Source organism: Trichosurus vulpecula, chromosome 3 (genome assembly GCF_011100635.1).
Source record: "Trichosurus vulpecula isolate mTriVul1 chromosome 3, mTriVul1.pri, whole genome shotgun sequence".
NCBI lineage: Eukaryota > Metazoa > Chordata > Mammalia > Diprotodontia > Phalangeridae > Trichosurus > Trichosurus vulpecula.
In genome coordinates, this window is record NC_050575.1 from 161,922,838 (window position 1) to 161,948,074 (window position 25,237).

Below are 25,237 nucleotides of genomic sequence, written 5' to 3' on the forward strand. Positions count from 1 at the left end.
AGTAGTACTACTTACTTAATATCATTTCCACTATTCACATCAATTTCTAATGCTGAACCATTTGACAGTTCCAGGGACCTTGATGGGAAGAACTTTCTTTTCCGGGTGTTCAGTAGTTGTGACTGTGGAAGAGGTGGGGGCTACAGGCCCTGCAAAAGTGTTTGATAGGTCACATCTCCCTAAAGGTTGCTCCTATGGACGATGGCCACGGGGACTAGGATAGTAATTGGGAAGAGGGGAGTAGATAAGTAGTATTTTTTCCTGGGGCCTCTTGGGTGTACCTGTCATTTGGCAGTTGGTCAGCAGTTGATAGTGGTGGGCCCCTTCTCCACTAATTTTGGTGGGGGAGATTTAAACTACATCTAAAGTGGTGGTAAAATATGACCTAGGAATAAGTAGTGTTTGAATTACCATGTAAATATTCTTGCACCATTGTTAGTGCATAATGCAAATGCTTTTATGTCTGAATGTAAAGTTTGTATGACTGTGTTTCCAGATGTTAGCGAATCCAGTTTTTCATCATTCTTTGATGTTATGCTTATTTCTCTAAACTATGTGACATTTAAAAAATTAACGTGAATTAAAATGTAAAGTTTTGGAGAAAATTTTTGAGATATTTGTAGACTTCCTGGGTAGACAGGAGTAGGAATGAGGAAAGGGAGTGTATCATTCCTACAGCACTTACTGATCTGTACCACTAAATTTGAATAGCATCACAGGGTTTCTTGTGTTGTATGTTGACTCTCCACTTAAGTTGTAAACCCTCTGATTACAGAAAGTGTGACTGATGTTACTGTTGTATCTGCCATCATTCTGGCACAGTACTGAGAATGTAAGTGTTAAGTAATTGGTGGGTTTGTTGGCATCAAGGTTTTCAGGCTTAAACTGCAAGCTCCCACAGTGCAAGGCCCATTTCTCTGTATTACTCCGTGCTCTTATTAATTTTTAGCTGATGCTAACCAAGGAATCACAAGGCATGTGCTCGGATACTTGTTGATTATCTGTAGTTCTCTTTGTTCCTATGTCTTGTCTACCACAGGCTCCCAGCTGAAGGAGATCTTTGATAAGATCAACAGTCTGCTCTTGGGAAAGGCTGTTCACTGTGGAGGTCGGGCTGTGTCAGTGACGAGCCATCCACAAGGACTGGACTTTGTCCATTACAAGTTGGCAGAGAAATTTGTGGTAAGAGAAACTTTTTTGTAAAGGCTGCATAATATAGTGGAAGCAGCACAGGACATGGGTGAGAGAACACTGGAATTCAAATCCTGCCTCTGACAAGCTTTGGGACTTTGAGCAAATCACTTAATTCCTTTGAGCCTCAGTTTCTATATCTTTAAAATATGTTCTTGTTATGTGGTAAATGGTTAATAAATGTTTTTCATCTATTTATTCATTAACACCTATAATACCAACTTCATGGGAAGGGTCTTTGTGAAGATTAAATAAGATAATGTACAGAAAACATTTTGTTGTAAATGTCAGAGATTGTTGGTAGAGAGTTGTCTGGGGCACTCACTCATTAGTTAAATGACTTGCCCAGGTTCACATAGGTAGTATATGTCAGAAGCAGGACTTGACCCCTTGGGTTGTTGATCCTGACTTTAAGGCATACTTTCTAACCATTACAGTTGCTTATCTGTTTTGGCATAGGGACTTTCCTCGTTCTTTCCTGTAGTGATGAAATCACAGGGTCAGAGTTGCTTTTATTTTTGGAGTCCGAAGAGGGAGATAGAAGACCCCTGACAACTGAGGCTACCTTTTTATTTGCAGAAACAAGGAGAAGAAGAAGTGGCTTCTCACCATGAAGCAGCATTCCCCATTGCTGTTGTGGCATCAGGAATCTGGGAACTCCATCCCAGAGTAGGGGACCTCATCCTTGCTCATCTCCACAAGAAGTGCCCCTACTCTGTGCCTTTCTACCCAGCCTTCAAGGAGGGAATGGCCTTGGAAGAATATCAGAAGTGAGAATACTTTTACTTCAAACCATTTAGCATTTATTGGAATGATCATTAAAGAATAAAGAATTAGGTTTCTGTTTCTTACTATCACAGAAAACTGCAGTTAAAAGAAAAATTGTTTGTATTTATCAAGTACCTTCTTTTATCTTAAGTCATAGTCTCCTTTATGTCACTTGTCAGCAATTAACCTTTGAGTCGATCCCCCCGCTCCCGAATAGAATTAAATAAATCATTGTTTTACAAAGTATTATGTGATATATAGGTTTAAACTTTGATCTAGCTTCTGTAGTCTCTGCAATATAGTTGATATGAATGTTATCCTTATCATATAGATGGGAAAAACTGAAATTGAGAAGAGAACTGAATTGACAAAAGTCATTCATTTAATGAAAAAGACCTCTCATATGCATCATCTCCTCACCTATTTCCTGTAATCCTGGCTTCATTCACTTGCCACCATCTCCTGTATAAGGCCTTTCATGTCCTACTTAGTTTTTAGCATACTTTCTCTCGTGAAACTGTTTTGTATATACTTAGTATTTACTTGTGTGCGTTATGCACATCACTATACAACTGCATAATTGCTTACAGTGGTATGTAAGCTTCTTGAGGATGGAGACTATTTTGTGTTTGTATTTTCTATGCCTGCCACATAGAGTCTACCACAGGGACTCACACATAGTCAGTGCTTGATAGATATGTGTTGTCTTGATTTGAAATGATAGAACAGAAAAATGCAGATTCTCCCATTGCTCAGTTCAGTCCTCTGTCAGATTAACCATGCCTTTTGCTGCAGACTGAGAAATGTTTGTGTATCTGGATTTGTCAGGGGAGGGGAGGAATAGGTTTATGTAGCCATAAGAGGTAAATTTGATTGCTAAACCAACAGCCCAGGTTCCTCATTTTCATTTTTCCTTATCACATTGAATGTTTGGGGTTTTTCCTTTACAGGCTCCTTGGCTACCAAGTAAAGGATTCCAAAGTTGAACAACAGGATAATTTTCTGAAACGCATGTCTGGGATGATTCGTCTCTATGCTGCCATCATTCAGCTTCGTTGGCCTTATGGAAATAGGCAAGGGGTAGGTAGGAGGGACTTCCCAGCTGTATTAGGATTCTCTAACAGTGGAGAGTTTGATCAGAAAATGCCAATTCTATCAGGACATAGAGGAAATATTGTTCCTTTTCTTCAAGAAGTCTCACTGAATGAGCTGATGGGTCGAGGTAGAAAATTGTGTAGTATTGTTTATGGAGGAATCAAGTGGTACTCAAGGAATGAGGATGAGCACAAGGAAACGGGTTTTGTCAGTAAATAATGAGACCATGGACTGACTGCCTTAGTTAAGGCCTTCCAGGTTTGGGCTCAGAGTCTTCAAAGTGGGATTTGCTGTGGACCTGTTTTCATTTAGGCCCGAAAGGGAGAAAAAGAAATATAAACTACTATTAGTAATGCAGAATTTAAGTATCAACATTGAGGAGGTGAACTAGAGTCACTGAAATTGATTCCTATATCTCAGGGATCTCAGGAAGGAAAAGTTGGGAGACAGTGGATTATTCCATCCCATGAAAAAAGATTCATTCTATTCATCATTCTTGTCTCATGGCAAAGATAGTAATAACTGATATTAAGGTTTCCTCCATCCTTTAAAAATTCTATGATGAAAGGGGATTTTGATTCTTTGGCTTGAATAAAGATTGTTAAATGATTGAATTCTTCTTCTAGGTTCATCCTCATGGCTTAAACCATGGCTGGCGCTGGTTGGCACAGATCCTGAACATGGAGCCTCTGTCAGATGTCACTGCCACTCTTCTCTTTGACTTCTTAGAGGTACATGGTAACATCCTTTCTGGATGAACCAAGTGGGCAAAGATGTCTTTTAATTCTTTGGCCAATAGGAGAATGTATTGAAGGGCAACAGAACTGAGAGAAACATGTGCTTGGGAGATGTTGAGGCAGTAGCACATCCCCAGGAATCAAAGTTTACAAGTTTTGTTCAGATCCACAACAGTAATTTAGGGTAATCCTGAGCTAGTGGTTTTTCTTGTGTGTTAATTTATTCCATTGTAAGTTAGACTGATCCTACCAGGGGTGGGTAACCTGCAGCCTTGTGGCTAAATGTGGCCTTCTAGGTCCTTGAGTATGGCCTTTTGACTGAGTCCAAGTTTTACAGAACAAATCATTTTATTAAAGGAATTTGTGCTGTGAAGTTTGGATTCAGTCAGAGATCCCAACTTGAGGACCTAGAGGGCCACGTGTGGCCTCGTTAGTCCTTCAAGGAACAGTGACTCCCTTATCTCTTAAGCAGGCCTTCGCAACCTGCAGCCCGCCAAAAGATTTCCTCTACAAAAAGATGTTTTCCTCTATATTTTTCAAGGGCTTCTAGAAATCCTTTGGAGGGCCATAAGCAACCCATGGGCCACAGGTTGTGCAGGCCTGCTCCTAAGTCATCTGCCTGGCAACTTCATTGTCTGGAACATGTCTGAAAAACAGGTTGTTAAAAAGGTCATTGAACAACCAAAATAAGTATCACAAAATCTCTACTTTCTTAGAAGGTAACCCTTTCAGGCCTTCACTTTAGCCTCTTCTCTATTATTTTAGATACAATTATAACCACCTTGGTCGTTGTTAATATTCCTAGCCCTGAGCAAATTAGAAGCAATAAATTTGGAAGAAAATTACTTGAAATTGGTGTACTGGCAACAGCAAGAAATTATTGCTAACAGACAAAAAAACCCTACACACACATTCGTCTCATTTACCAAATTAAATACACACACACACACACACACACACATACACGAACGCGCGCGCGTGCGCGCATAGTGGTCTAGGATTCGGGAGTCCCTTGACTCACCGAATGAGCGTTGCCTCAAAGTGAGAACTCATAAAGACCTTAACTTAAAAAGACCAAGGTCTCCCTGTGCATCCTGGGCCATATCCAGTTGTCCTGATCTATTTCTGGCCACTGGGCCCAGATGGCTCTGGAGGAGAAAGTGAGGCTGGTGACTCTGCATAGCCCTTCCTCACTTAAATCCAATTCAATTGCAAGTCATGTCAGCATCTCTCCGATGTCATGGTCCTCTTCAAGAATGAAGGATGAACCACAATGGAATAGGAGCAAACCTAGACACTTCAGTTGTGAGCATATCACTATATTACAGCATATTAACAGCTTATGATCCCTCTCATATCAGTAATAGACGTTCATAATGTTGACATTGGTTCTTGAAGAAAAAGTTAACTTATGTTTAGTGTATCTGGATTAAGAAGACAGGGAAGTCTCATTCTTCTACAAACCACCAAAAATGGGTGAGATGAAATTTTAACTTCTAAAGGTATAAGCTAGAAAAAAATTATGTGGAATAGTCTCAGTGGTATTTGGTAAATGAGACGAATGCTTTAAAAAACCATTGACTGCCATTGTTGGCTGGGTCAGTGGCATGATTGGCATGCTTTATGGGGGAAGTGGAAAATAAAAGGTTGGTTGAGCCTTCTAGATCTTTCTGAGTCGGTGGAAGTTTCTGTTCCCTCTCTGACATTGATTGTCTGCCTCTTCCAGGTATGCGGGAATGCACTCATGAGACAGTACCAAGTTCAGTTCTGGAAGATGCTGCTGCTCATAAAAGAAGAATATTTCCCCAGGTACCAAAGTTGATGAACAGAGAGACAACATAGGTTATTGGATACAGTTCTGAATTAAACATTCAAGAAACATAGTTTCTGTTACTAATATTAAGCAGTGTCATTGTATAAAGAAAGGTACTTCTTCCCCATTGATATTTGATAACATTTGAAAGCTGATAAAAATGTCTACAGAGCATTTTTGGCCCCTTCAAGATAGTACTAGTTAAGGACTGTTTGAGGTTGGTATACATGGCATTTCTCACTATTCTTAGACACACACACACAATTAGCTAAGATGATTCTTGCACATCTTAAGCCAGTAAGATATGGATCTCTAGCCAGTAAATTGTGATAGCATAGTTGATCACTTAATCTGGTCAATCTGGGGCCCACAGTTTCCCTTACGTCTGTATCCTAGTGGTATTTCCAGTTGGGAGGGAAATGATGCCTGGTGCTGCTAGCTTATCCCAACAAAAAGGTTGGGAATCCTTGCACTACAAGCTACAGAATATTCAGTTGAGTCAGTGTCAGTCGTTTGAAAATTAGGGCTGTTTATCCTAGAAAAGATTCAGGGAGATGGTATTATAGCTATCTTTGAAGTATTTGAAGGGCTGTCTTATGAAAAAGAGGTTAGATTTATGTCTGGCCTCAGAGAACAGAACCAGGGTTTAATAGGTGGAAGTTGCAGCTGATGCTAAGAAAACCTTAACAGAGCTGCCAAAAAGTGGAATGGGCCTACTATGGAGATAATGGGTTCCTACTACTAAATTAAAGGTCTTCAAGCAGAAACTGTCTGACCATTTGTTGGGTACATTTAAATGGAGGATTCCTTTTGGGTATGGGCTGGACTAGATGGCTAGTGATACCATTCCAGCTCTGAAATTCTGTTAAAAGACTGAACTAAGCTCTGAAAGATGTCTGTTGTTCTCCAGCAAGAAGAATCCCAAATCTCCCTGTCTTGCTTTCATGTTTCTCCTGTGCAGCTGAACTTAATTTCTTTTCCTCTCTTTAGAATTGAAGCCATCACCAGCTCAGGGCAAATGGGGTCTTTCATACGTCTCAAACAGTTCCTGGAGGTAAATTAAATATCTGAGAAGTTCTTGGATCTTTAGTCCATTATCATCATGCCTTCATTTCTTCTCTTCATTATTTTGTTTATTCTTGCTTCCCTGAACTCCTCTTGTCCCTAATCTGTTTTTTCCCTTACTTTGGTTTCAGTTCAATAATTAAGTTCTCATTAATTTTCACAAATCACAGCCTATTCTTCTGGATAGTTGTAATGTTCTGCCTTGGGTAAGTTGTTCCAAAAATCAAAGAATCACCCATTTAATTTGTTGTTTTGATTCATCCTTTATCTTAAGAGATTTTCATATTGTCCCAATATCCCTCTCTTTGTCTCAGAGCTCATAAACTAGGAAGTGTGGTAATCTCTCCAAAGGAATTAACCTTTCCACTAGAGTCTTTACAAATGCCAAGAAAAAGCAAAAGGTTGATTTTCAAAAATAATTTGGTGGTATAAGGACCACCAGCATAATCTGCAGACTCCTCATTGAGTCAGATTTCATTAGTAATGGTAAAAGACAAAAATCAGGCTCACATAAGCAAAGCTTTTCATTTAGAGCCTTCTTGCTTTTTTTTTTTTTTTCTATTTTTCAGTGGCTTATTCAGACTTGTGAGACTTTTGTTGTTGTTGTTGTTGAATTGCATACTTTCTGTCTGACATAACATCTTCTGACTCGTTTTGGAAACACTCCTACAGACAGTCATTCAGTTTTTTTTCTTCTTTCCTTTTCCAGAAATGTCTGCAGCACAGGGAGATTCCCCTCCCAAAGGGCTCTCTTCCTTCTTCTTTCTGGCGTTCCTGATGGTGGCTGAGATGCTGGTTCCTTTCTTGGAGGGAAAGAAATAAAGCAACAGAAGACAGCAGAGTTTTGGGAAAAGTTGTCTCAGATTTTAAAATCTGAAAATGTATTTTATTTTTTTTAATCTCATGGCCAAGGGAGGTTACTTTCATAGTTTTAAATACCTTCTTAAACTTGATCATGAATTATATCAAGGAATCTTCACCCAGTAGACATAGTAGCCAAGAAGAGGATTAGCTGTGATGACCATGGCATAGTAAAAGGAATTTGAGTTTTATTCTTTATGAAAGATACTAGTTAATAATTATGGTAATAAGTTTACATTCATAAATCATTTCATGACTGCAACGTGGTTTTGCGTTATCTTGTTCTTTACAACATTACTCTCAGGTAGGTAGTGTTATTACTGTTGTCCCTCTTTGACAGCTAAGGAAACAGGCTCAGAAAGTTTACGTGACTTGCTCATAGTCACACAGCTTGTAAGTGGTGAAGCTAGACTTGAACCTAGATCTTCTTACCTCAAGTCCACTGCTCTTTCTGCTGCAGAACTTATCCTAACTTTCCTTCCTTTTTAGTATCTTTATAGCAGTTTGGGCATTAGTTTCAGAGTAGAGCTAGTTCCTCACATTCATCCAAATCCCTTGAAAAGGAACAGACTTTTAAAGAGTGCTTTTTAGAATTCTTATTGAATGGTAATAAATATGGTTCAGAGCCCTTTATAATTGTAATCAAGTGGTTTCTGGTTGATTTGCTTCTCACAACTTTGGATTACATGTGGTTGCAAGATCATGTTAAATTCAGAAATCTAAAAATTAATCTAAAAATTAAATCTAAAAATCTAAAAATGCAATTGAGGTGGCTGAGCCACTTTGACTGGAATTAATGATAGTAACCAGATGCTATCTTGAGTTGGAAGTTTTTACACAGTATTGATTTCTTTAGGCCTTGCTTTGTTTTTACTTGTCCATCTCACAACAAATTCCTTGAATTTTGCAATTAGTCTAGGATTTGCTGAGGTCAGTGCCATCTGTATTAAGTGTGGAGGGAGTTTTCATGAGCCACAGATTGAGCACAAAAAGATAATGTTATGAATCTGCAGAATAATAAGAATGCCTATGTCTGCCACATCCATCTGGGATCTCCGGAGCTTGGGTTGTTGGTAGATCTTGGATTTGTTGTGAGGAAAAGAATCATTCCCATTTATGCCTCACAGGGGACAACTGTAGATCTATTCCTTGATGTCAGATTAGGATGTGTATAATGTAAAGCTGGTAGTTTTTTAATACTCATGTGGTATGAAGTGATTCATTCTGTGAATGGTTGACTACACTTCTAAAAAAGAAATAAAAGTTTTATTTCTAACTTGTGGCAAGTTGGTTGTTTGTTGGGTCTTTGTGAGAACATTATGTCTAATTCTTTATGACTTTGGCTGTATCTTTGGGGTCATGGTGTGGTGTCTGTAGTATAATTATAGTTGTTAAGGTGGCCAGGATTCTTATTCTCTGATCTTGGGAAAATTGCTCTTTTTTTTAGGTCATCTACTGTATAACTAGGTGTCAATAAGTGAGCCCCTTCTGTCTAGCAGGGGTGTGATAGGACTAGTTGATTGTTAACACAGTATTTTATTTGGTAAGAACAAGGTCCCTTAGTAATCTTTAGACATGTCCAGTGGATATGGTTTATCTAAGTTGGTCTGGAACTAGCAGCCATCTATTCAAATCCCCTTGTTTTATAGATGAAACAGGTGCAGAGAGATTAAGTGATTTGCCCAGGGTTACACAGGTAGTATCAGAGGTGAGATTTGAACCGAAGTTCTTTGTCTCTAGATCTAGTGCTCTTTTCACAGTACTACACTTCCTCTTTTTTACAAATAAGAAAATGGAGAGAGGGGTGGTACGGTTTTTGATGCTCACTGATATTGTAGTTCGCACAGAAAGAAATCTAGATAGGTGCAACCGGTGATGGAATGAGCATGTTTCTTTAAAGTAGTAGTGATTTGATTCAGTTTTTATGCTGTCCAATTTTCCTCCAGATCTGATCTTATTTTAGCATGTAAGCCATTTTCCTTTTCTTTTTTAATTAGTGCCCTATATAATCTTAAATTGAATGTAATGAGTATGAATTAGAAATAGGGCAGAAATCGTTGATATCCCTTATCTATGAGAAGTCAGTTGCCTTCCAGACAATTTCAAATATGAGTCCTTGGGCCTTACTCTGGGAAGGATATTTTCCAGAGTTGGGCCAGGTAAAGCTACCCACAGATGGCCACAGGAAAGGTGGTGGGACTAAAAGCATCCCCAGGAGTGATGCATGTGGAGAGGTTGTGAGCAGCAGTGGGTTGACAGCCATCACTTTAGAAGGTAGGTATGGGTGAGTCACTGATCAGACCTTATAGAAATGAGAACAAATCTTAAATATTTAAAAATACCACACTAAATCTGGATATTCTTCTTTTCTCTTTTCCATGTTCTTCTAACCACCATCTTGAGCTCTAGCTTCCTAAATGAACCTACACGGAAAGAAGGGGCCACTCTGTGTATAGAACTTGTCATACCTTTCAGACAACTTTGTTGACTTAAAATATTTCCCTTTCCATTGAACCCCTACTTGCTGATGGCATGGAAGTAACCTTGGGCTCTTAAATGCATCCTTCCTCTTGCAAGTTCAAACTGAATTAGAAAGGCCTAGCAATGGGGATTGTATGTCTGTTATCTAAAGACTAGCTTAGCTAAATTTGGAGAAGCTCATCTCTAGGCTGGCTGCAAGGTGACAAAATGTTTTTGCCACTACAACTCTTTAAAAAAGACTTCACTGTTTCTTTAGAGAGCTTCCAGTGTGTGTTGGTAAAGGAAGCACACAGGTGGTAGTAGTTCCTCTGTGTACTGAGGTATACATCTCCTATTGTGATATAATAAACTGATGTTCTCATTTACATTTTCCCTCTTGTGACTTTAGTCAATGTGAATTAACTGGAGCCTGATTACTCAATAAACTGATTACACTGAGTTCCTGATACTGCAAGTTTGAAAATAGGAGCCCAGCAGCAACAGATGTGATAAGGGCAACCTTAAGGCCTTTCTCAAACCACCTACAGATTGGCTACTAGGTGGTACATTCTTCAGCCTTGGTGACCAATAAAACAGATAAAACTACAAAATGCCCTTGGTCCCATGTATAGCCTACTCCTGCCGCAGTGGTGACAGCGGTAGAAAAGAAGCCAGGTGGTAAGAATCAGTTGAGTGTTTGGGTTTTTTTTTTTTAAGATTGCCTACAAACATTAATTTATCTGTTGGTATGCTAAACATGAGACTTTCATTCAACAATCAGTGAATTGATAGATTGGTGAGCAAACTGAACCATATAAAACCCCCAGTGTGTTGGGTAGATGCCCTGTGGAGGATTTATGCTGAAGAACCTGGATAAAATTTTATGTGATGAGAAGGCATTTGGAGGCATTGAAATTCACTGGTGGAAAGAATGTGCACTCATACTACCAAAACTCAAAAAGTTAACTTGTTAACAAGTGTGATTTTACCAGCCCACAAGGCTTCACAATATTATCTCTCAAGGGATACCTTGGTTAGTGAAATATAGGTCAGCATTCTTATACTTGCCTTCAAATAACTTGTAATTATTCCAGGGTAAGAAATATATATTTTAAGGCAATTAATGCTTTCCCTTGATCTTGTATGTATTCACCTGAAAAATGTACTGGGCCAGAACTTTTTAAAGCCCATAAGATATAAAGGCAGTATAAAATGTATTTCATTAAATGAGCTCTTCAATGAAGATACTTTGTGATAATCTGCACAGACATTCTTCCTAATGGTAGGCACTAAATAAGTTCTCGTTAAATGAATGAAAATTAGTTAATGCAGATGTTGACACACAGATCTTTCAGAAAATCCTTTAAAATGCTTAGTATTAAATTATGAGGTGGTCATCGCTAATACTGATTTACAGTTTTCCAGGTAAAGCCTTAGTTAATATCTTAACAGGAATTAGATTGTAGTTTCTGTAATAAGTATAGTGATTTGACAGTATCGAAGCTTCTAGGCTCCTTTGTATTTGGCATTAGTAGTTGGAACCCACCTCGCTGCAAAGCATTCATGGGGCCAGGGTGATTTTTCAAAGGGAGACAAAGGCACAAAAAGGGTTTTATAACTATCCCTCTATAACTGAAATTAAATGCATTCCTTACTGGTGCAAATTGGTATTCTCATTCTGGGTAGCTATAGCTGCCTCTGACACATTAGTTGATGTTAGCCATTTTGTACACAGAGCTGAATATTTGATTAGACATTTTGTTGCTGCCAGGAGTGGAAGAGGATATTGAAAGGATCAGCTGTTAACTGAAATGATTCCCCTAGGGAGGAATCGTTCAGCTCTGGTCTTCTCTACACAAAAGGTTTCAGGAAACATTTTGCCCTTCTGCCCCATTTTTCTGAGTCTGCAAAGTGTTTGGTAGTGACCAGTCCTTTTCCTTTGGAATGATGGCTTCCCCTAGAAAAACATTTCACCATCCGAACTATATGGTGCTGGGAGCTAGGAATCTGGGCAGAGCTTCCTAAGTCAAAGGAAGGAACCCGCCCATCTGAGTACAGGGAGCCTCTGAACTGGGCCCAGGACCAACCTTTCCTGCAGAGGGCCAGTGCCTTGCATGTTTATTTAATGAATACGGTTGCAGTCTGATGCAGCATTGAGGCTCTCCAACTCAGCACTGCAGATCTCCTTCTCTGATAGCAGGTAATTAGGTTTTCCCACTGCTCCTAAAGGCTGTTTACTTCCAGCTCCTGCTGTTAGCAGAACTAGGAAAAAAAAAAAGCATACTGCAGATTTTTCACCCTAAGGAAGATATTTGAATGCCCTTGGGTCTATGAAAAATAATGTCTTTTAAAATATCCCACCTATGTATTTCTCTTTAGGCTTACAAAAGGTTTTTATATAATTTCTTACCACATCTGTGACGTAGGTGTTATCCCCACTTTACAGATGAACATTCTGAGGGGTTGCCATATTAATAAATGGTAGACTTGAAAAGAGGTCTTAGGATTCCAAATCCAACGTTATTTCCAATGTTATCCTGTTTCTCTAGGAAACAACCTGCCATGTGTCCCCTCTCCCAATCTCCTATTGGAGCTGTCATTAGCAAAAGTAGCAGGTTCTCTCTTCCCATCTCATCTCCATCTCAGGTTTCTGAGGTTAAAACCACAGATATTTGCTGTTTTTAATAGTGCTTCTGACATGACGATCCCTTGATGATGCGGTTCTCTCACTCCGCTTTAATCCCGTGTGTCGGCCCCATCTCTCCCAGGAGGCAGATGCTGCAGCGGAGACTGCAAGAGCTATTTTTATAGGGCTGAACTGCAGTGAATGCCTGGAGGACCAGCCCCGCCTCGCTACAAGGGAAGGGATCCTAGACTCGGAGAACACAGGAGCACAGGCAGGCTCCTTTCCCGTAGACGACACTTTGCTACGGGAATCAGGGTGGGAGGGGGTGCAATGGGTCCAAGGGTCCCCCTTAAGTCTCTGTTTTCCCGACTGCCCACCCTAGGTGTCCACCCTTACAGTAACTCGGCTCTTTGCCCCTTGACAGCATCTCTGCAAGGGGTGGGGTAGGATGGAGGCTTGTGCAAAGGGGCGGGGGCAGCTGGGAGAACAGCCACACCCTAGGCGCGCTAAGCCCGGCTCGCTCTCTTCCCCCACCCGCTGGCTCCTTCCTTTCTCGTTTTACTCCCACGCAGTTTGCTCTGCAATCCCCACCCCCCTTCGGCTCCTTCCGGAACCTCTCGGCCCTTTCCGCCTGATCCAGCTGGGGCGAGGCCTGAAAGCCCCGCCCCTCACCCCCTCCTCCCCACCCTTCGCTGCGTGATTTCTCCTCTTCCCCGCTCCCAACTATTCCTCCCTCCCTCCTGCGCGCTGCTGTCGGGAGCGCGCCTGGGCTGCTTATAAAAGGGTCTGGGGAGCGCGCGCTTCCTCCACTGGCCGCTGCGGAAACGAAAGGAGCGGAGCTGAACCGAGCCGAGCCGAGCCTTTTATTCCCCTCCTCTGTCCCCGCGAACCCCACTCCCCCGCCCCAGAACCGGTGAGAGGCAGTGGGGTGTCCCTCACCCACCAGGGGCAGGCGAGGGCGGCTTCCTCTTCTGCCTCGGAGGCTGGCCTGGGGAACCTAGGAAGCCCTGGGGGTGGGGGGGCGAAGGTGGAGGTGAGGGTGGAGGTGGGGAGGCACACCCTAGCGTTTTGGGGGGGGATGCAGGAAACTGAGGGGAGGCTGGGAAGGGAAGAGAAGAGAAAGGGTCCCTCGGAGGGCTCGAGGCGTTGGGCTGGCTGGAAGGGGCGGGGCGGCAGCGGGAGGAAACGGACAGGTGAGCTTGGGCGGGGGCGGCCGCCGAGAGCCAGCCCGTCCTCTCCAGATCGCGGGGCCCGCGCCCGGCCCCGCCCGCGCCCCCGCATCCTCGCTCGAGGGGTCCGGGGGCTGGAGCCGGCTTTGTAGCGTGGGGGAGAGCGCGGCGAATCCGCCCTGGGCAGACGGAGGCAGGAATGTCATTGAGAGGCTCGCCGGGGCAGCTGGACCCATCCCCCCCCCCCGCCGGTCGGGCTCAGCCCGGCCTCCGCCCCAGCCCACCCACCGCTCTGCTTTCTCCCTTCTCCCCTCTTCCTGCCCCGCCTGCAGGGCTGCTGAGGCTGGGTGTCGGGGGCATCCCGACCCCACCCACGCTCACCCTGACCAAGGTCAGGGGCAGCTCAGATCCCCTCGGAGGTGGACAGGTGGACATGGGAGCGGGGAGGGGTTCGGTTAGGAAGCCCCCCCCTTTACCTATTCTCCACCGGGTCAGAGGTCAGAGTTTGTATGCTGGACGTACAGACCGGTCAGTCTTGGATGGAGGGGAGATCGAGAAGGATGTCTCTGTGGCCTCAAGACAAATCTCACACGAAGGAATCCGTGACATCCCTGCCTCTCCCCCCACCACCCCCACCCTTGTCCACTTCACACGAAAGAGCTCAGAAGAGACTCCTTGCATCTTTGTAGGCCTTAACAGACCTTAGGAACCATTTTGTGTAATTCCACTGAACATGCCCTTTTTTTCCCCAGCTCAGCTGTAGTTTATTTGTCAATCAAGGTGGTATCATGCAACCACTTATAATTGTAAAACCATTCAAATAAAACCTTAATAGGTTAGAAAGATTTTTTTTCTCTTGTGCTTGGGATCCATAAGATAATTACTTACTTGCCTTTTGGTATCAATTTCTATTGAACGGTAGAGCAGCTTTATTTGAAAACAGTCCCTATGCTGAATTTTTTCTAAAGGCGTTGCCTTTAAAGATCTGTTTAACTCAGGAGTGTAAATTGCCTCTTTAAAATCTGCCCTTAGGTTTAAAAGCTATATATGTAAGTAACTGGGCAGACTGGGAAAGCTGGGATGAGATGAATCAACTTGGAAAATCGACGTTTACATAATGAATCCTGAAATACTTGTGCTCTTTGTTCTAGCTGTAGCAAGTTATATTGGAAAAGCCCAAGCTGAGGCCTTTTGAGGGAGGATAGAAGAGAGTTCCAGTGACAAAGTGTAACAATATTTTAGTAATCTGTTGAAAAAATTGCCTTAAGCATGGAATGCAGATTTAAATATATCACCATATATTGTGGGTGGGGAGAAGAGAGGACAGAAAAGTACAAGGGAATGAGAAGTGATTTTTTTTTTTACAGCAAGAAAGTGAGGCAGATTTTTAAGAGTAGCACTGCACTTGTAGTTGCTGAGGTATGTAAAAATCATTGAACTAAGCAATTCGTTGTCTTGTCATAAATTTATTTCTCTTTAAAATTTAAAGTTTAGTTGTGCATTTTGCAAGGTCAGATTGAGACCAATCAGGGAAAAAATTGCTGCAGTCAACTTCTTACTGCAGGAAATTCTTTTTTTGGTAAGTGGATCAATAATTAGCAAAGGGACACTTAAACTGTGTTAGATGTTATCCAGGGACCTAGCCAAAGTCAGGAAAAGAATTGAAGGTTGTTATGGGCAGATGTAAAATGGTTTCTATTGGATTTTTTTTAATTGACCTAATATGGAAATTTCATTTATTCTTAAGGTTGTAACATCTTCCTATCAGGCTGTCTGACAAGCCATTTTAAATGATGGATATTATTTTGTTCAAAATGGCTTTATTACATTTTGGTTCTTTGGAATGAGCCTTGTGAAAGGGAGGGGCATATTGCAGATACTGGGAGTTGGATAACTGGGAGAGGTCCAGCACAATCCTGCCATTGCTGAACTTGTGTCAAGGGCAATAGGCGTCCAGTATGCCTGCCTGCTCGACTGACTCTGAAATCAATCCTTTCTGAGCTATGCAAGGATTGTGCTAGGTATGCACTCACAACTGCAAGGGTGCATCTGCAGCAGTTAGCCATGTACAGTAGCTTGGAATGCAGTGCCTCGATGGTAAATTCAGGGTAAGAGAATGCAAAAAAAACCAACTCCTACAGCCCATCATCTGATCAGGCTTGTTCAGTAGAGCAGCTTTCCCTGGAATAGTCACTTCTCTTCCATGTTTTTTGTGTATTCCCTTTGGACCAATTATTTTGTTAGTTTTTGAACAGGAGATGACATTTGGGACATTTGGCACATTTCAGTGGGTTGGGCTATGGTAGTGTAGGGAGATAAATACCATAACATTTTTCACTTAAATCTGTGTTGTTTCAGTGAAACACTGTAGAACATACGAAAGGGAGGCTCACCTTACCTTATTCAGAATTATTGCATATAGTTTGAAAGTAATCAGTCACACCTTTATTAAAAAAATAAATAAAAGAGTTGCTACATTCTGGTGGAATAGGGCTTTTTGAAAAATAAAAATTAGCATTGTGTCAGATGACATGCTACATTAATTCTTTGAAGCATGGGAAAGGAAAGAAAAGAATTCTGAAATTGGAATTTACCCAGATGGTTCTTATAGATCTCTTTATTTCACCCTTGTTGTTTGGTTTGCCTTTAGCAGTTTATTATCTTGCTCTTCCCCCTCCCCCTTTAGACTCTGCATTCTTCCATCATGTTGTCATCGTTTCGTAAGCGCAGAGTCCAGGTATTTGACATGAAGCATGCAGGAAATGTGTTGCTTTCTCTGGTTTGCCTGTTTTGCAGTGATGGCACAACATTGATGTCAGAGAGGATTGTGATCCAGAGAAGGGATAAGGGGGAGGAATTCAACTTGCATGGACCTTTCTGTTAAGCAGACAAGTTGGGGGTTTGGGGAGGGGGGTAGAGATTGAAGAGTGAAGGGAAAAGGTGGTGTGGTGTGTGATTCAAGGATTCTCAGTAGCTTCTCTTTAAAATTTCTAAATCCTTAAGTATTTTTCCTCTTCTGACGCATGAATTTATTATCTCATCACTGGACCATAGTTTGCATGTGTCATGGATTTGATTTTTTTCTTTCCTGGTCATTACTTGGCTCTTAGGAACCAAGAGACAAAACAGGTTGTTGTTAATGTTTGGAAAAGAATTTGAACCACAATTCACTTAGTAAAAGTGACATTTTGGTTCTCATTGTCATATATTCACAACTTGGGTTTGTTTCCTGTCTGCACTAGCTTTTATTTTTATTGTAACCTTATCCCTAGAATGATAGGAATTTTTAATTTTATTTTTAAAAAATACCAAAAATAGCTAATAACCATTTTATTCGAAACATTTCAAAGCATTTGTTGAATTGGAATAATTTTTTTAAACCTAAAAACAAAGTAGAATTCATATGCAAAGAAATATTGACTCTCAAACCTGGAGGGGTGATGGTGTGCAGTGTAAAGAGCCCTTGATACGGATTCAGGGCCTGCATTCATGTTCTGTCCTCTGCCGCCTGGTACTGTATGGTCTTGGGCTAGTCATTTAATCCTTCCAAACCTCAGTTTCCTCATTTGTAAAATGAAGGGGTTGGATTAGATCACCAAATCTATGATTCTGTGATCTTGTGATTATAGGCAATAAATCCAAGGTACAGGCTTTTTAAAAAAAATTGACTCTGTTTAACTCTTTAAATGGGTTTTTTAAAAGATGGGCTACAATATAGAACATTTTCCTGTTTGAACTACAGTAAAGATAATATTGTGCTCAGGTACTTCTTATCTGAATGTTATAGGTTAAAAGGTAAGTGGTATGATGATACTTGAGAAGCATTCAGGAATTAGATTATCCAAAAAGCATATTCTTTTTGGAGTTTGATGCAATGCAGTCTAGATAATTTGCTTTCTCAAAGCTAAGATTTTGCTGACTTCTACTGATATCTAGTTAACTGAAAACTAATGTAACATTTTATAGTAATCTATAGATTTAATACTTTTGCTGGGGAATGTTAGCATGTAGGTAACAGGCTACTGTTTATTCTCCAAAGACAATCGCATTGTCTTTTCTAAACATCCGAGGTCTGACTAAGCAGAAAAGCAAAACTGTTAAATGATTGTGCTGGCTCATTTCTTTGGCTTAATGCAAAGATTTTTCCCATGTAGCAGGTTCCTTGTTCATCCTGTTAATGAGTAAAGAGAACTTTATTCCAGAAAACTCCTCCCTAGCTATGTTTTGGTTTTGTTTTAATCAAGTAGGTGAAATGGTATTCTTTAACTTCCAGCAAAATAAATAAGAGTGTGATTGGAGATGCAACTCTTAAAAAAATTCATTGCTCTTTCTGGAAGCCTGAATTTATATAGTGGTGGCTTTGAAAGCCTTTCAAATTTTTGTGCCACTCATTTCCTTTTGTAGAAACTTCTGATCATTTTCTCTACAAATTTTTCCACTTGTGAGCCCCAGAAAAAAGCTGTAATTGCTGGCTGACTGCAGATACCAAGTCTGCAGTGCCCCAGATGTGTGACCTTTGGATTGAATGTGTTGCTTAATGGTCTTCTTTCCTACCTTGCAAACCTCCCTCAGTCCACACTAAGGATTTAACTTGTAGAGTTTTATTTATTTGAACAAAAGCATTTTTTAAACAAATAAATTTTAAAGTCTGTGTCTAGGGCACTGATTGAGAAGCTATATATGCTAATTAATGTCAAACTGTCCTTCAGCTAGAAATCTAGAAAAATGCAAGCATATTCAGTTGATGCTTTAAGGTAGGTTTGAAAAATTGATCTGGGGCTTCTAGGTGTTAAGTTCCACATCTTTTGGACACTTCTGTCCCTAGAATTTAAATAGTACTGTAGAAATGCTGACAAAGTCTTACTTTTTATTTATCACTATTGGTGGCATGGTTGTAATTCCTCTTTAACCCCCTGAGATCAAGCTGCTTTCTTTGCCGAAAGATTGCTGACATCATGACTGTTGCATTGCAGTATTTATAAATAGCCCCCATTGAATGGCGTCATTATTTTTTAGTATCACTCTTTTCAAATACCATTTGCAAAAAGCTAATTTTTTTGTTTTCCACTAATTTAAAGAGGGTGTTTACAAATGATTTTTTTAAAATACATATTTTTATTATCAGATCAGTTTCACTTACTGTTAAAGGGCCATCTTATTCAGAGAGTGTTTCTTTTTTTAAATCCATTTACAAACTGATTTGAGATAGTTGTTTGCTTTATATTTCTAATAGTCTAAAAAATTATCTCATTTGAGGTATTTTAAGAAGTGTTTAGAACTTAAAAAGACATCTCTTTAGCTCCTTGTTTTTAAAGCCCTCATGACCAGAATTTATTTACCTCTAGGACCAATATGGAACTTTCTGTCTTTGTCTCCAACTTGACCTAGGAAAGACCCTGGCGCAGGTTACTTGGAATTCTGCAGCTTTAGTTGTGGGAGGGTTGAGGGTTGTATGTAAATAGAATCCAAGGATGCAGTGTGAGAGGTAACTCCATAGGATGATAATGGCTTTTGGTAATTCAGAAAATTCTTAACAAGTTGGGTGGGGTTTTTCTACTCATCTGCCTTTTAGGGGCTCTTCCAATGAGAATGGGGCAATGAGAATAGGTTGAAAATGGCGGCTAAACTGGAGAGAGAGTTCCATTTCAGTTTGAAGGCTTTTTGTAATTCTACAAATGAAAACACTGAATGCAGACTTCATTCTGCAGCATGGATGACTTTCAGTCTCCAGGCTCCCTAGTGACTGCTGACTGCATCTTGGCAGAACCCAGGCCTGCTGATGTCAGCTGATCTGCTGTGGGGGAAAGAACAGTCCATTATCACCCGACCAAAGTACTTGGTATACAATTGACTGGCTCTACTTCACCAGGGCTACAAAGAGGTCCTTTTAGGTTGGTAACTTCAGCCACAGGCCTCTGGATGGTCTAACCTCATTGGTAGATTGAGATCAGTGAGCTGGGGGAGACTGGAAAACCTTCTCCAGAAGACAGACATACCGTAATGGTGGGTTGTTTTTTTCCATCACAAAGGGCTTTTTACTGAATATGATTTCTTGGAGGTTTCCATAGCAGCTTCAGGATTATCGAATAGAAATGGAGATTGTGATATGAAGAGGCAGGGCTAAATAACACAATAATGATCCCTGGGATTTAAGGTGTCTTTCAGAAACTCCAGTGATTATAGTATGCATGTATTTATGACACTCCTTGCTATGGAGGAGCTGGCATGAACTATTTTTTAAATTTTATTTATAGGAGCAAAGTAGATAAACTGTTTCCTCCTTTCTTAAAGAGGGTTATTTAACCTGTTTCTTTGTCTTATCTGCTCTCTAGGAGATATAAGTATGAGAGATGATGGGTGGTATGGTGTAATGCAGGGATTCTCAACTGTTCACCCATGGTTTGGTTTGCCCAGCCATCTCAGGCAATGTGTCAGTTCTTAACTGCAGTGTTCATTTTAACTAAAGCGTAGATAATGCCATATAGCGCAGGGTGGAGGACACAGATATAATCAGTAGGAGTTTATTAACTTGAAAAAAAGGTTAGCAATTCCTTGTCTAGTAGGTAAAGCAGTGGATCGGGATACTTGGGTTCAATTTCTAGCCTGCCTGTTGATTTCATTATATCCAATGTTTTGGATATATCACTTTGCCTCTTTGTGTGCCTCAGTTTCTTGAGCTGTAAGAATGAAAAGACTCTGCTTATCTTATTTCCCCGTAATGATTTGAGGATTAATTAAGTCTTGTCTATAATGAATGAGGAACTAATAGAAAGTATAGGGTGTGGTGGTGGGGATAGTGCTATCAGCAAGATACTTACTTTTTAATTTTATCCCATACTGGGACACCAAGAAAGGAGTGTTTACAAAGATGCCTTTACATTAGAAAAGAGTCAGCTACTGTCTGGTTTGTGTGTTTTCACTATGACTTCTGTTTTCTTTTTAATTGCAAGGCTTTTGTTTTTGTTTTTAAGAGAAACACTTTTCAGAAGCCAGAAAAGAGAATTCTATATCTTTTTCTTTTTTTTATTCTTTTTTTCCTATTTATTTTTCTAGAAACAGTTTTACTATTGTCCTTCCGAAACTGTAAGAGGTTCTGTCTTAATTTTTATTTCCCTGTGGTGTATCTCAATTACAGTGAAAAGAGCAGCAGATTTTCTTGAAATGTGGCTCTATGGTAAATCCAAGATTACCTTGGGCTGAACTCATTAAACGTGATTCAGACTTGCTAAATAGGTTGAAGCTCTTCTGTGTTTCTCTAGTTAATATTTCCTGGCTTTCTCTATTAAGTCATGAATACAGCTTGTTTCTAGATGAAATACTGGTTTTTTGAATTTGGAAAATGAAGTTGTGGATGGATTGTTAAACCTTTACCTCATCCTTTGCAAATACACTTAAAACTCCTACAATCCAAGTTAAACTCAGGACTCAACTAAAAAGCTCCTGCTTTCCCCCACAATAACCAGTCTTGTCTGGATATCATGAGAAAGGAGGAGTTATAATGTGACTGACGTGACTTAAGGTATTCCTGTAAAATAATCTTGGTGTGCTTCAAGTGGAAACACACTGACCATATCTAGACCTCTCCTCAGTAGTGGTGGAATTTTACAAGAAATTCTGCTAGTCTTAATAGTCACATGTAAATCTGTGTGCCTTAAAAAAAAAAGGGTAGTCTGAGCTTCTTCGTTAGACCTTTCAAAATGACCTCTTCTGTCTATCCTCTCATCTCCATTTATTTAGTCCCAGAGCTAGACAAAGGTGCAAATTTCTCACAAATGACGATATTCCCAAATCAAATACAAGAAGATAAACTTTACTCGACTCTTTAACTGTTTCCTGAGTAACAAATGCTGTTGAGCCTTTTACAGATTTGGAGATATGTCACCCTTCTCTGTTCTGTTGTAATAGACAGTCATCTAAAGGTGGGTTCCTCCTGACCATACCAATTCTAACTTGTCAAAACCAGAAGATCCTGTTACCTCTTTGACATTTAAATTTCAATGAAGTTGCCCAGTCAACTGCCATTTAGAGATGGTTTGAAATTGGGTGTAACAGAAGAACTCTGCCTTCTTGGTTTGCCGGCTTTTGACAAGCTGACTTCCCCAGTAAATGAACTAAAGGGATTTGAAATTGAAGCTAAACTTACTGCTTTTTTAAACCCTACCATCTTTCTAAAAGGACAAGTAGGAACTAAGCAAGTCAAATCTAGAAGTTAATTACCTTAACTTGGGCACATAAGTTTTGTAATCACAGTTATTTAGTTGTGCTTTGTTTTAGATTTCTTGCCACTTTGTTCAACTTGATTTAATCTGACGGTTACCTGTCTAACTTCTTTGGTCTCTAGTCTGGTGTGATTGAGAGAAGCCAGCCAATAATGGTTGATTTTCATATTTAACTTCGTTGATATTAAAGATTAATCATTTTAGTCACTTCTCATCTTCATTGAAAGTCTAAATGAGGTTGAGAGAACAGGGATAAAAGAGAGAATAGATGAATTAAAAGTTGGCAGGCAGTTGAAAAGTTTAATTCTCTCTACTTTCCCCACAAGGAAATGGAAAAAAATAAATGAAAGAGCTTTTTGAATGAATTTGGCAATAAATCTTGATTACTATAGATAGGACAGGACAGTCTTTGAATTCTCAAAAGACCTTTTAGGATTCTGCATCAAAAACTGTAGGCCAACTTCTCACCAATCTCTGTTCTTCATTTAAATTTCCCTCTGCTGCATTGGTTAGTCATTTTGGGTATATATAGAGACATGTACAGGTTTTAGAAATCAAAACGTAAGTAAGCAGTCCAAATCTGAGCTTCGTTGTTGGGCCACTTACCTCCACTTGTATGAGCTAGTCTTCTGGAAAACTTTTCCTTTAGATATGTTGGGAATGAGGAGTCAACATGGTAAGAGTGTATAGAGAGTTGGCAAGACCTGGGTTTGAGCCTGGGTTCTGGTACATAACTGACTGGATGACCCTTGGCAAGGCATTTAACCTCCCAGGGCCCTAGGCATCTGGTAGGACTAAGTAGCAGAGAAAGTATAGACCTGTATTGGTATAGGAAATGCCTTACCCAATATGCTTCACTTTATTCAACCCCAGAAAATCCTAGATTTGGTCAAAGGGAAAAAAGAAATGTTGGGAATATTCATGCCGATTCTCTTCCATCGATTCTGTTTTAGCATGTTATAATTCAAAGCACTTTGCTTTTCAGAAAATGGACCCAAGTGGGGTCAAAGTGCTGGAAACAGCTGAAGACATCCAGGAAAGGAGACAGCAGGTTCTCGACCGATACCACCGCTTTAAGGAGCTGTCAACCCTCAGACGTCAGAAGCTTGAAGATTCTTATCGATTCCAATTTTTCCAGCGCGATGCTGAAGAGTTAGAAAAATGGATCCAGGAGAAGCTACAGATTGCATCAGATGAGAATTACAAGGACCCAACCAATTTGCAGGTAGGTCTCAGCCCTCTGAAATGCCTGCCTAAATTCTTGAACGTTTAGGCTTATACCATAAGGCAAAAGATTTTATTTTAAAAAAGAAAAGGTGATTCCAAGAGGAATTAGGCTGTAAGAGAGCCCAACTTTTGATGAATATTGTCAGTGTAAATTCATGTAAACATATTTTGCTGTATTAATTTTGTATAACTTATTTTAAAATATTGAGAATAGTAACTAGGTGGCGTGTGTCTGTGAAAAGGAAGGGGGAAGGGACTAAGTATTCATTGTGTGCCTTCTATGTGTTGGGCATTATGCTAAATAGATTTACAAATATTTCACTTAATCTTCACAACAGGCCTATAACATAGGAGCTGTTATCCTCATTTTACAATTGAGGAAACTGAGGCAAATGGAAATTGTGATTTGCCTAGGGTCATACAACTAGTAAGTATCTGAGGATAGATTTGAACTCAGGTCTTTCCTATTAGAGGCTCAGCTCTATCCACTGTATAACCTGTTTAGTAATAGGAATATTTTAAAATAAGTTATACAAAATTGCAGTAGCAAAATATATTTACTATGAATTTATGCATTATGTGAAACTGTGGTCTAACATTAGGTCTGACTCTAGAACTTTTTATTTGAAATCCTATAAGTAGGCAGACAATCTGTCTTGAATGATCTATAAGCATCTTCTTGGTGCACCATTCATTAATCTCTTACAGTATTAATTTTAAAATAGTACATTTATACTTATACTTCTGTTGTTGATGTGAATTCAAAATGATGATAGACAAAAGAATACAACATTGTTTAGAACTCCCAATGGTAGTTCCCTATGTTAGTGCAGATCAAAACTCACTTGTGATCTACTATTTATAAATAAGTCCTAGAGAAGTGCCTGAGGAATAGAAATACTAGGTGACAAGTCCAAAGTCATAGAGCTAGTTAAGTGTCAGAGGTGGTATTTGGACCCAAGTTTTCATGACTCCCGAGTCTAGCACTCTATCCGCTCACTATTCTGTACCTCTAGACAATTACTGTAGAATATTTAACAAATAACAGATGTTTTTCATCAGCATAGCAATAAAAATACAGTTCTTTCTATTCTGGAGAGATAATTTTTATGGTTTCAAGTATTTGTTGTGCGTAGTACAAGTGGGATTTGGATCCTTTTGTCCTGCCAAAAGAATGCTATGAATTAAAAATATTTACCTAGAGCTGCCTTAGATAGGATTTTGCTCCTAGAACTCTGAAGCTTCATCTGGGCTTAGTATTCTATGAAAATATGAATAATAAGTTATTAAGAAGTTGAATCCATGCAGGATTGTAGAGTAGCAAGCTGGTGTCCAAAAGCCTGTGAAGAGGAAAGATTTTTGTGGTGTAAACCTGTACGTGAAGCAAAGTGATGACACTATTAGAAATGACTAGCTGATTTATGTTCATTGTTCATCTTCCCTTCCCCCCCCACCCTCCCCGCATATGTGCTTAGCTATTAACATGACTACAAAATAAATAGGTTTTGCACCTTCAAATCCACTCTTGGAGGTGTGGTTGGCATTGATGTTGGAGCTGCCAGAGTCTTTCCCTTGGAAGCCTCAGTATGAATGCAGTCAGGGTACCTTTGTCTGAATGTAAGCCAAGGAGTTTTCCTCAGTTATGGATTTGGCATCATAAAACCTTGTGGCTGATAATCACATTCTTGTTAAGAGAATGATGATAAAAATGATGAAGATAAAGACAGCTGTTATCAATATGAATAAAATAGCTTTTGGGGGGGAGGCAGACCTCACTTGTGTAGGAGACTCCTACAGATTTGTGACTGTTCCTAAAGGAAGGCTCCCTGGAATAGCGGGTCAGACTGGAAATCCAGGTCCTGCCTGTGACACATGCTGACTGACACATATGACACAAGAAGGGTCACTTAACTTGTCAGTGTCTCAAGCAAAATATGCTCATAGAATTGAAAGATACTGAAAAAAATTAGCAATACATACATGCATATATAATAATCTTTATACCT

At 40.0% G+C, this 25,237-nt stretch overlaps 2 protein-coding genes across 11 annotated transcripts in view; both read left to right on the top strand.

Moving 5' to 3' along the window:
* The window catches only part of GLE1 (GLE1 RNA export mediator), a 28,329-nt gene extending 19,521 nt beyond the window's left edge, over positions 1-8,808 (top strand). The window contains exons 10-16 of the mRNA XM_036753058.1: positions 1,040-1,182; positions 1,771-1,961; positions 2,910-3,039; positions 3,681-3,785; positions 5,518-5,600; positions 6,595-6,658; positions 7,379-8,808. Coding sequence (XP_036608953.1) covers positions 1,040-1,182; positions 1,771-1,961; positions 2,910-3,039; positions 3,681-3,785; positions 5,518-5,600; positions 6,595-6,658; positions 7,379-7,447 — 785 coding nt within the window. The 3' untranslated portion in view covers positions 7,448-8,808. The remainder of the gene's footprint in view (positions 1-1,039; positions 1,183-1,770; positions 1,962-2,909; positions 3,040-3,680; positions 3,786-5,517; positions 5,601-6,594; positions 6,659-7,378) is intronic.
* A 4,601-nt stretch (positions 8,809-13,409) lies between these two features.
* The window catches only part of SPTAN1 (spectrin alpha, non-erythrocytic 1), a 60,960-nt gene continuing 49,132 nt past the window's right edge, over positions 13,410-25,237 (top strand). For 7 of the 10 annotated variants that reach the window (XM_036749392.1, XM_036749396.1, XM_036749393.1 and 4 more), the window contains exons 1-3: positions 13,414-13,529; positions 16,472-16,522; positions 22,990-23,229. In XM_036749392.1, the coding sequence (XP_036605287.1) occupies positions 16,490-16,522; positions 22,990-23,229 (273 nt within the window). In that variant the 5' untranslated portion in view covers positions 13,414-13,529; positions 16,472-16,489. Of the gene's footprint in view, positions 13,530-16,471; positions 16,523-22,989; positions 23,230-25,237 lie in introns of all 10 variants that reach the window. The other 3 variants (XM_036749394.1, XM_036749398.1, XM_036749401.1) reach the window with 1 other exon arrangement.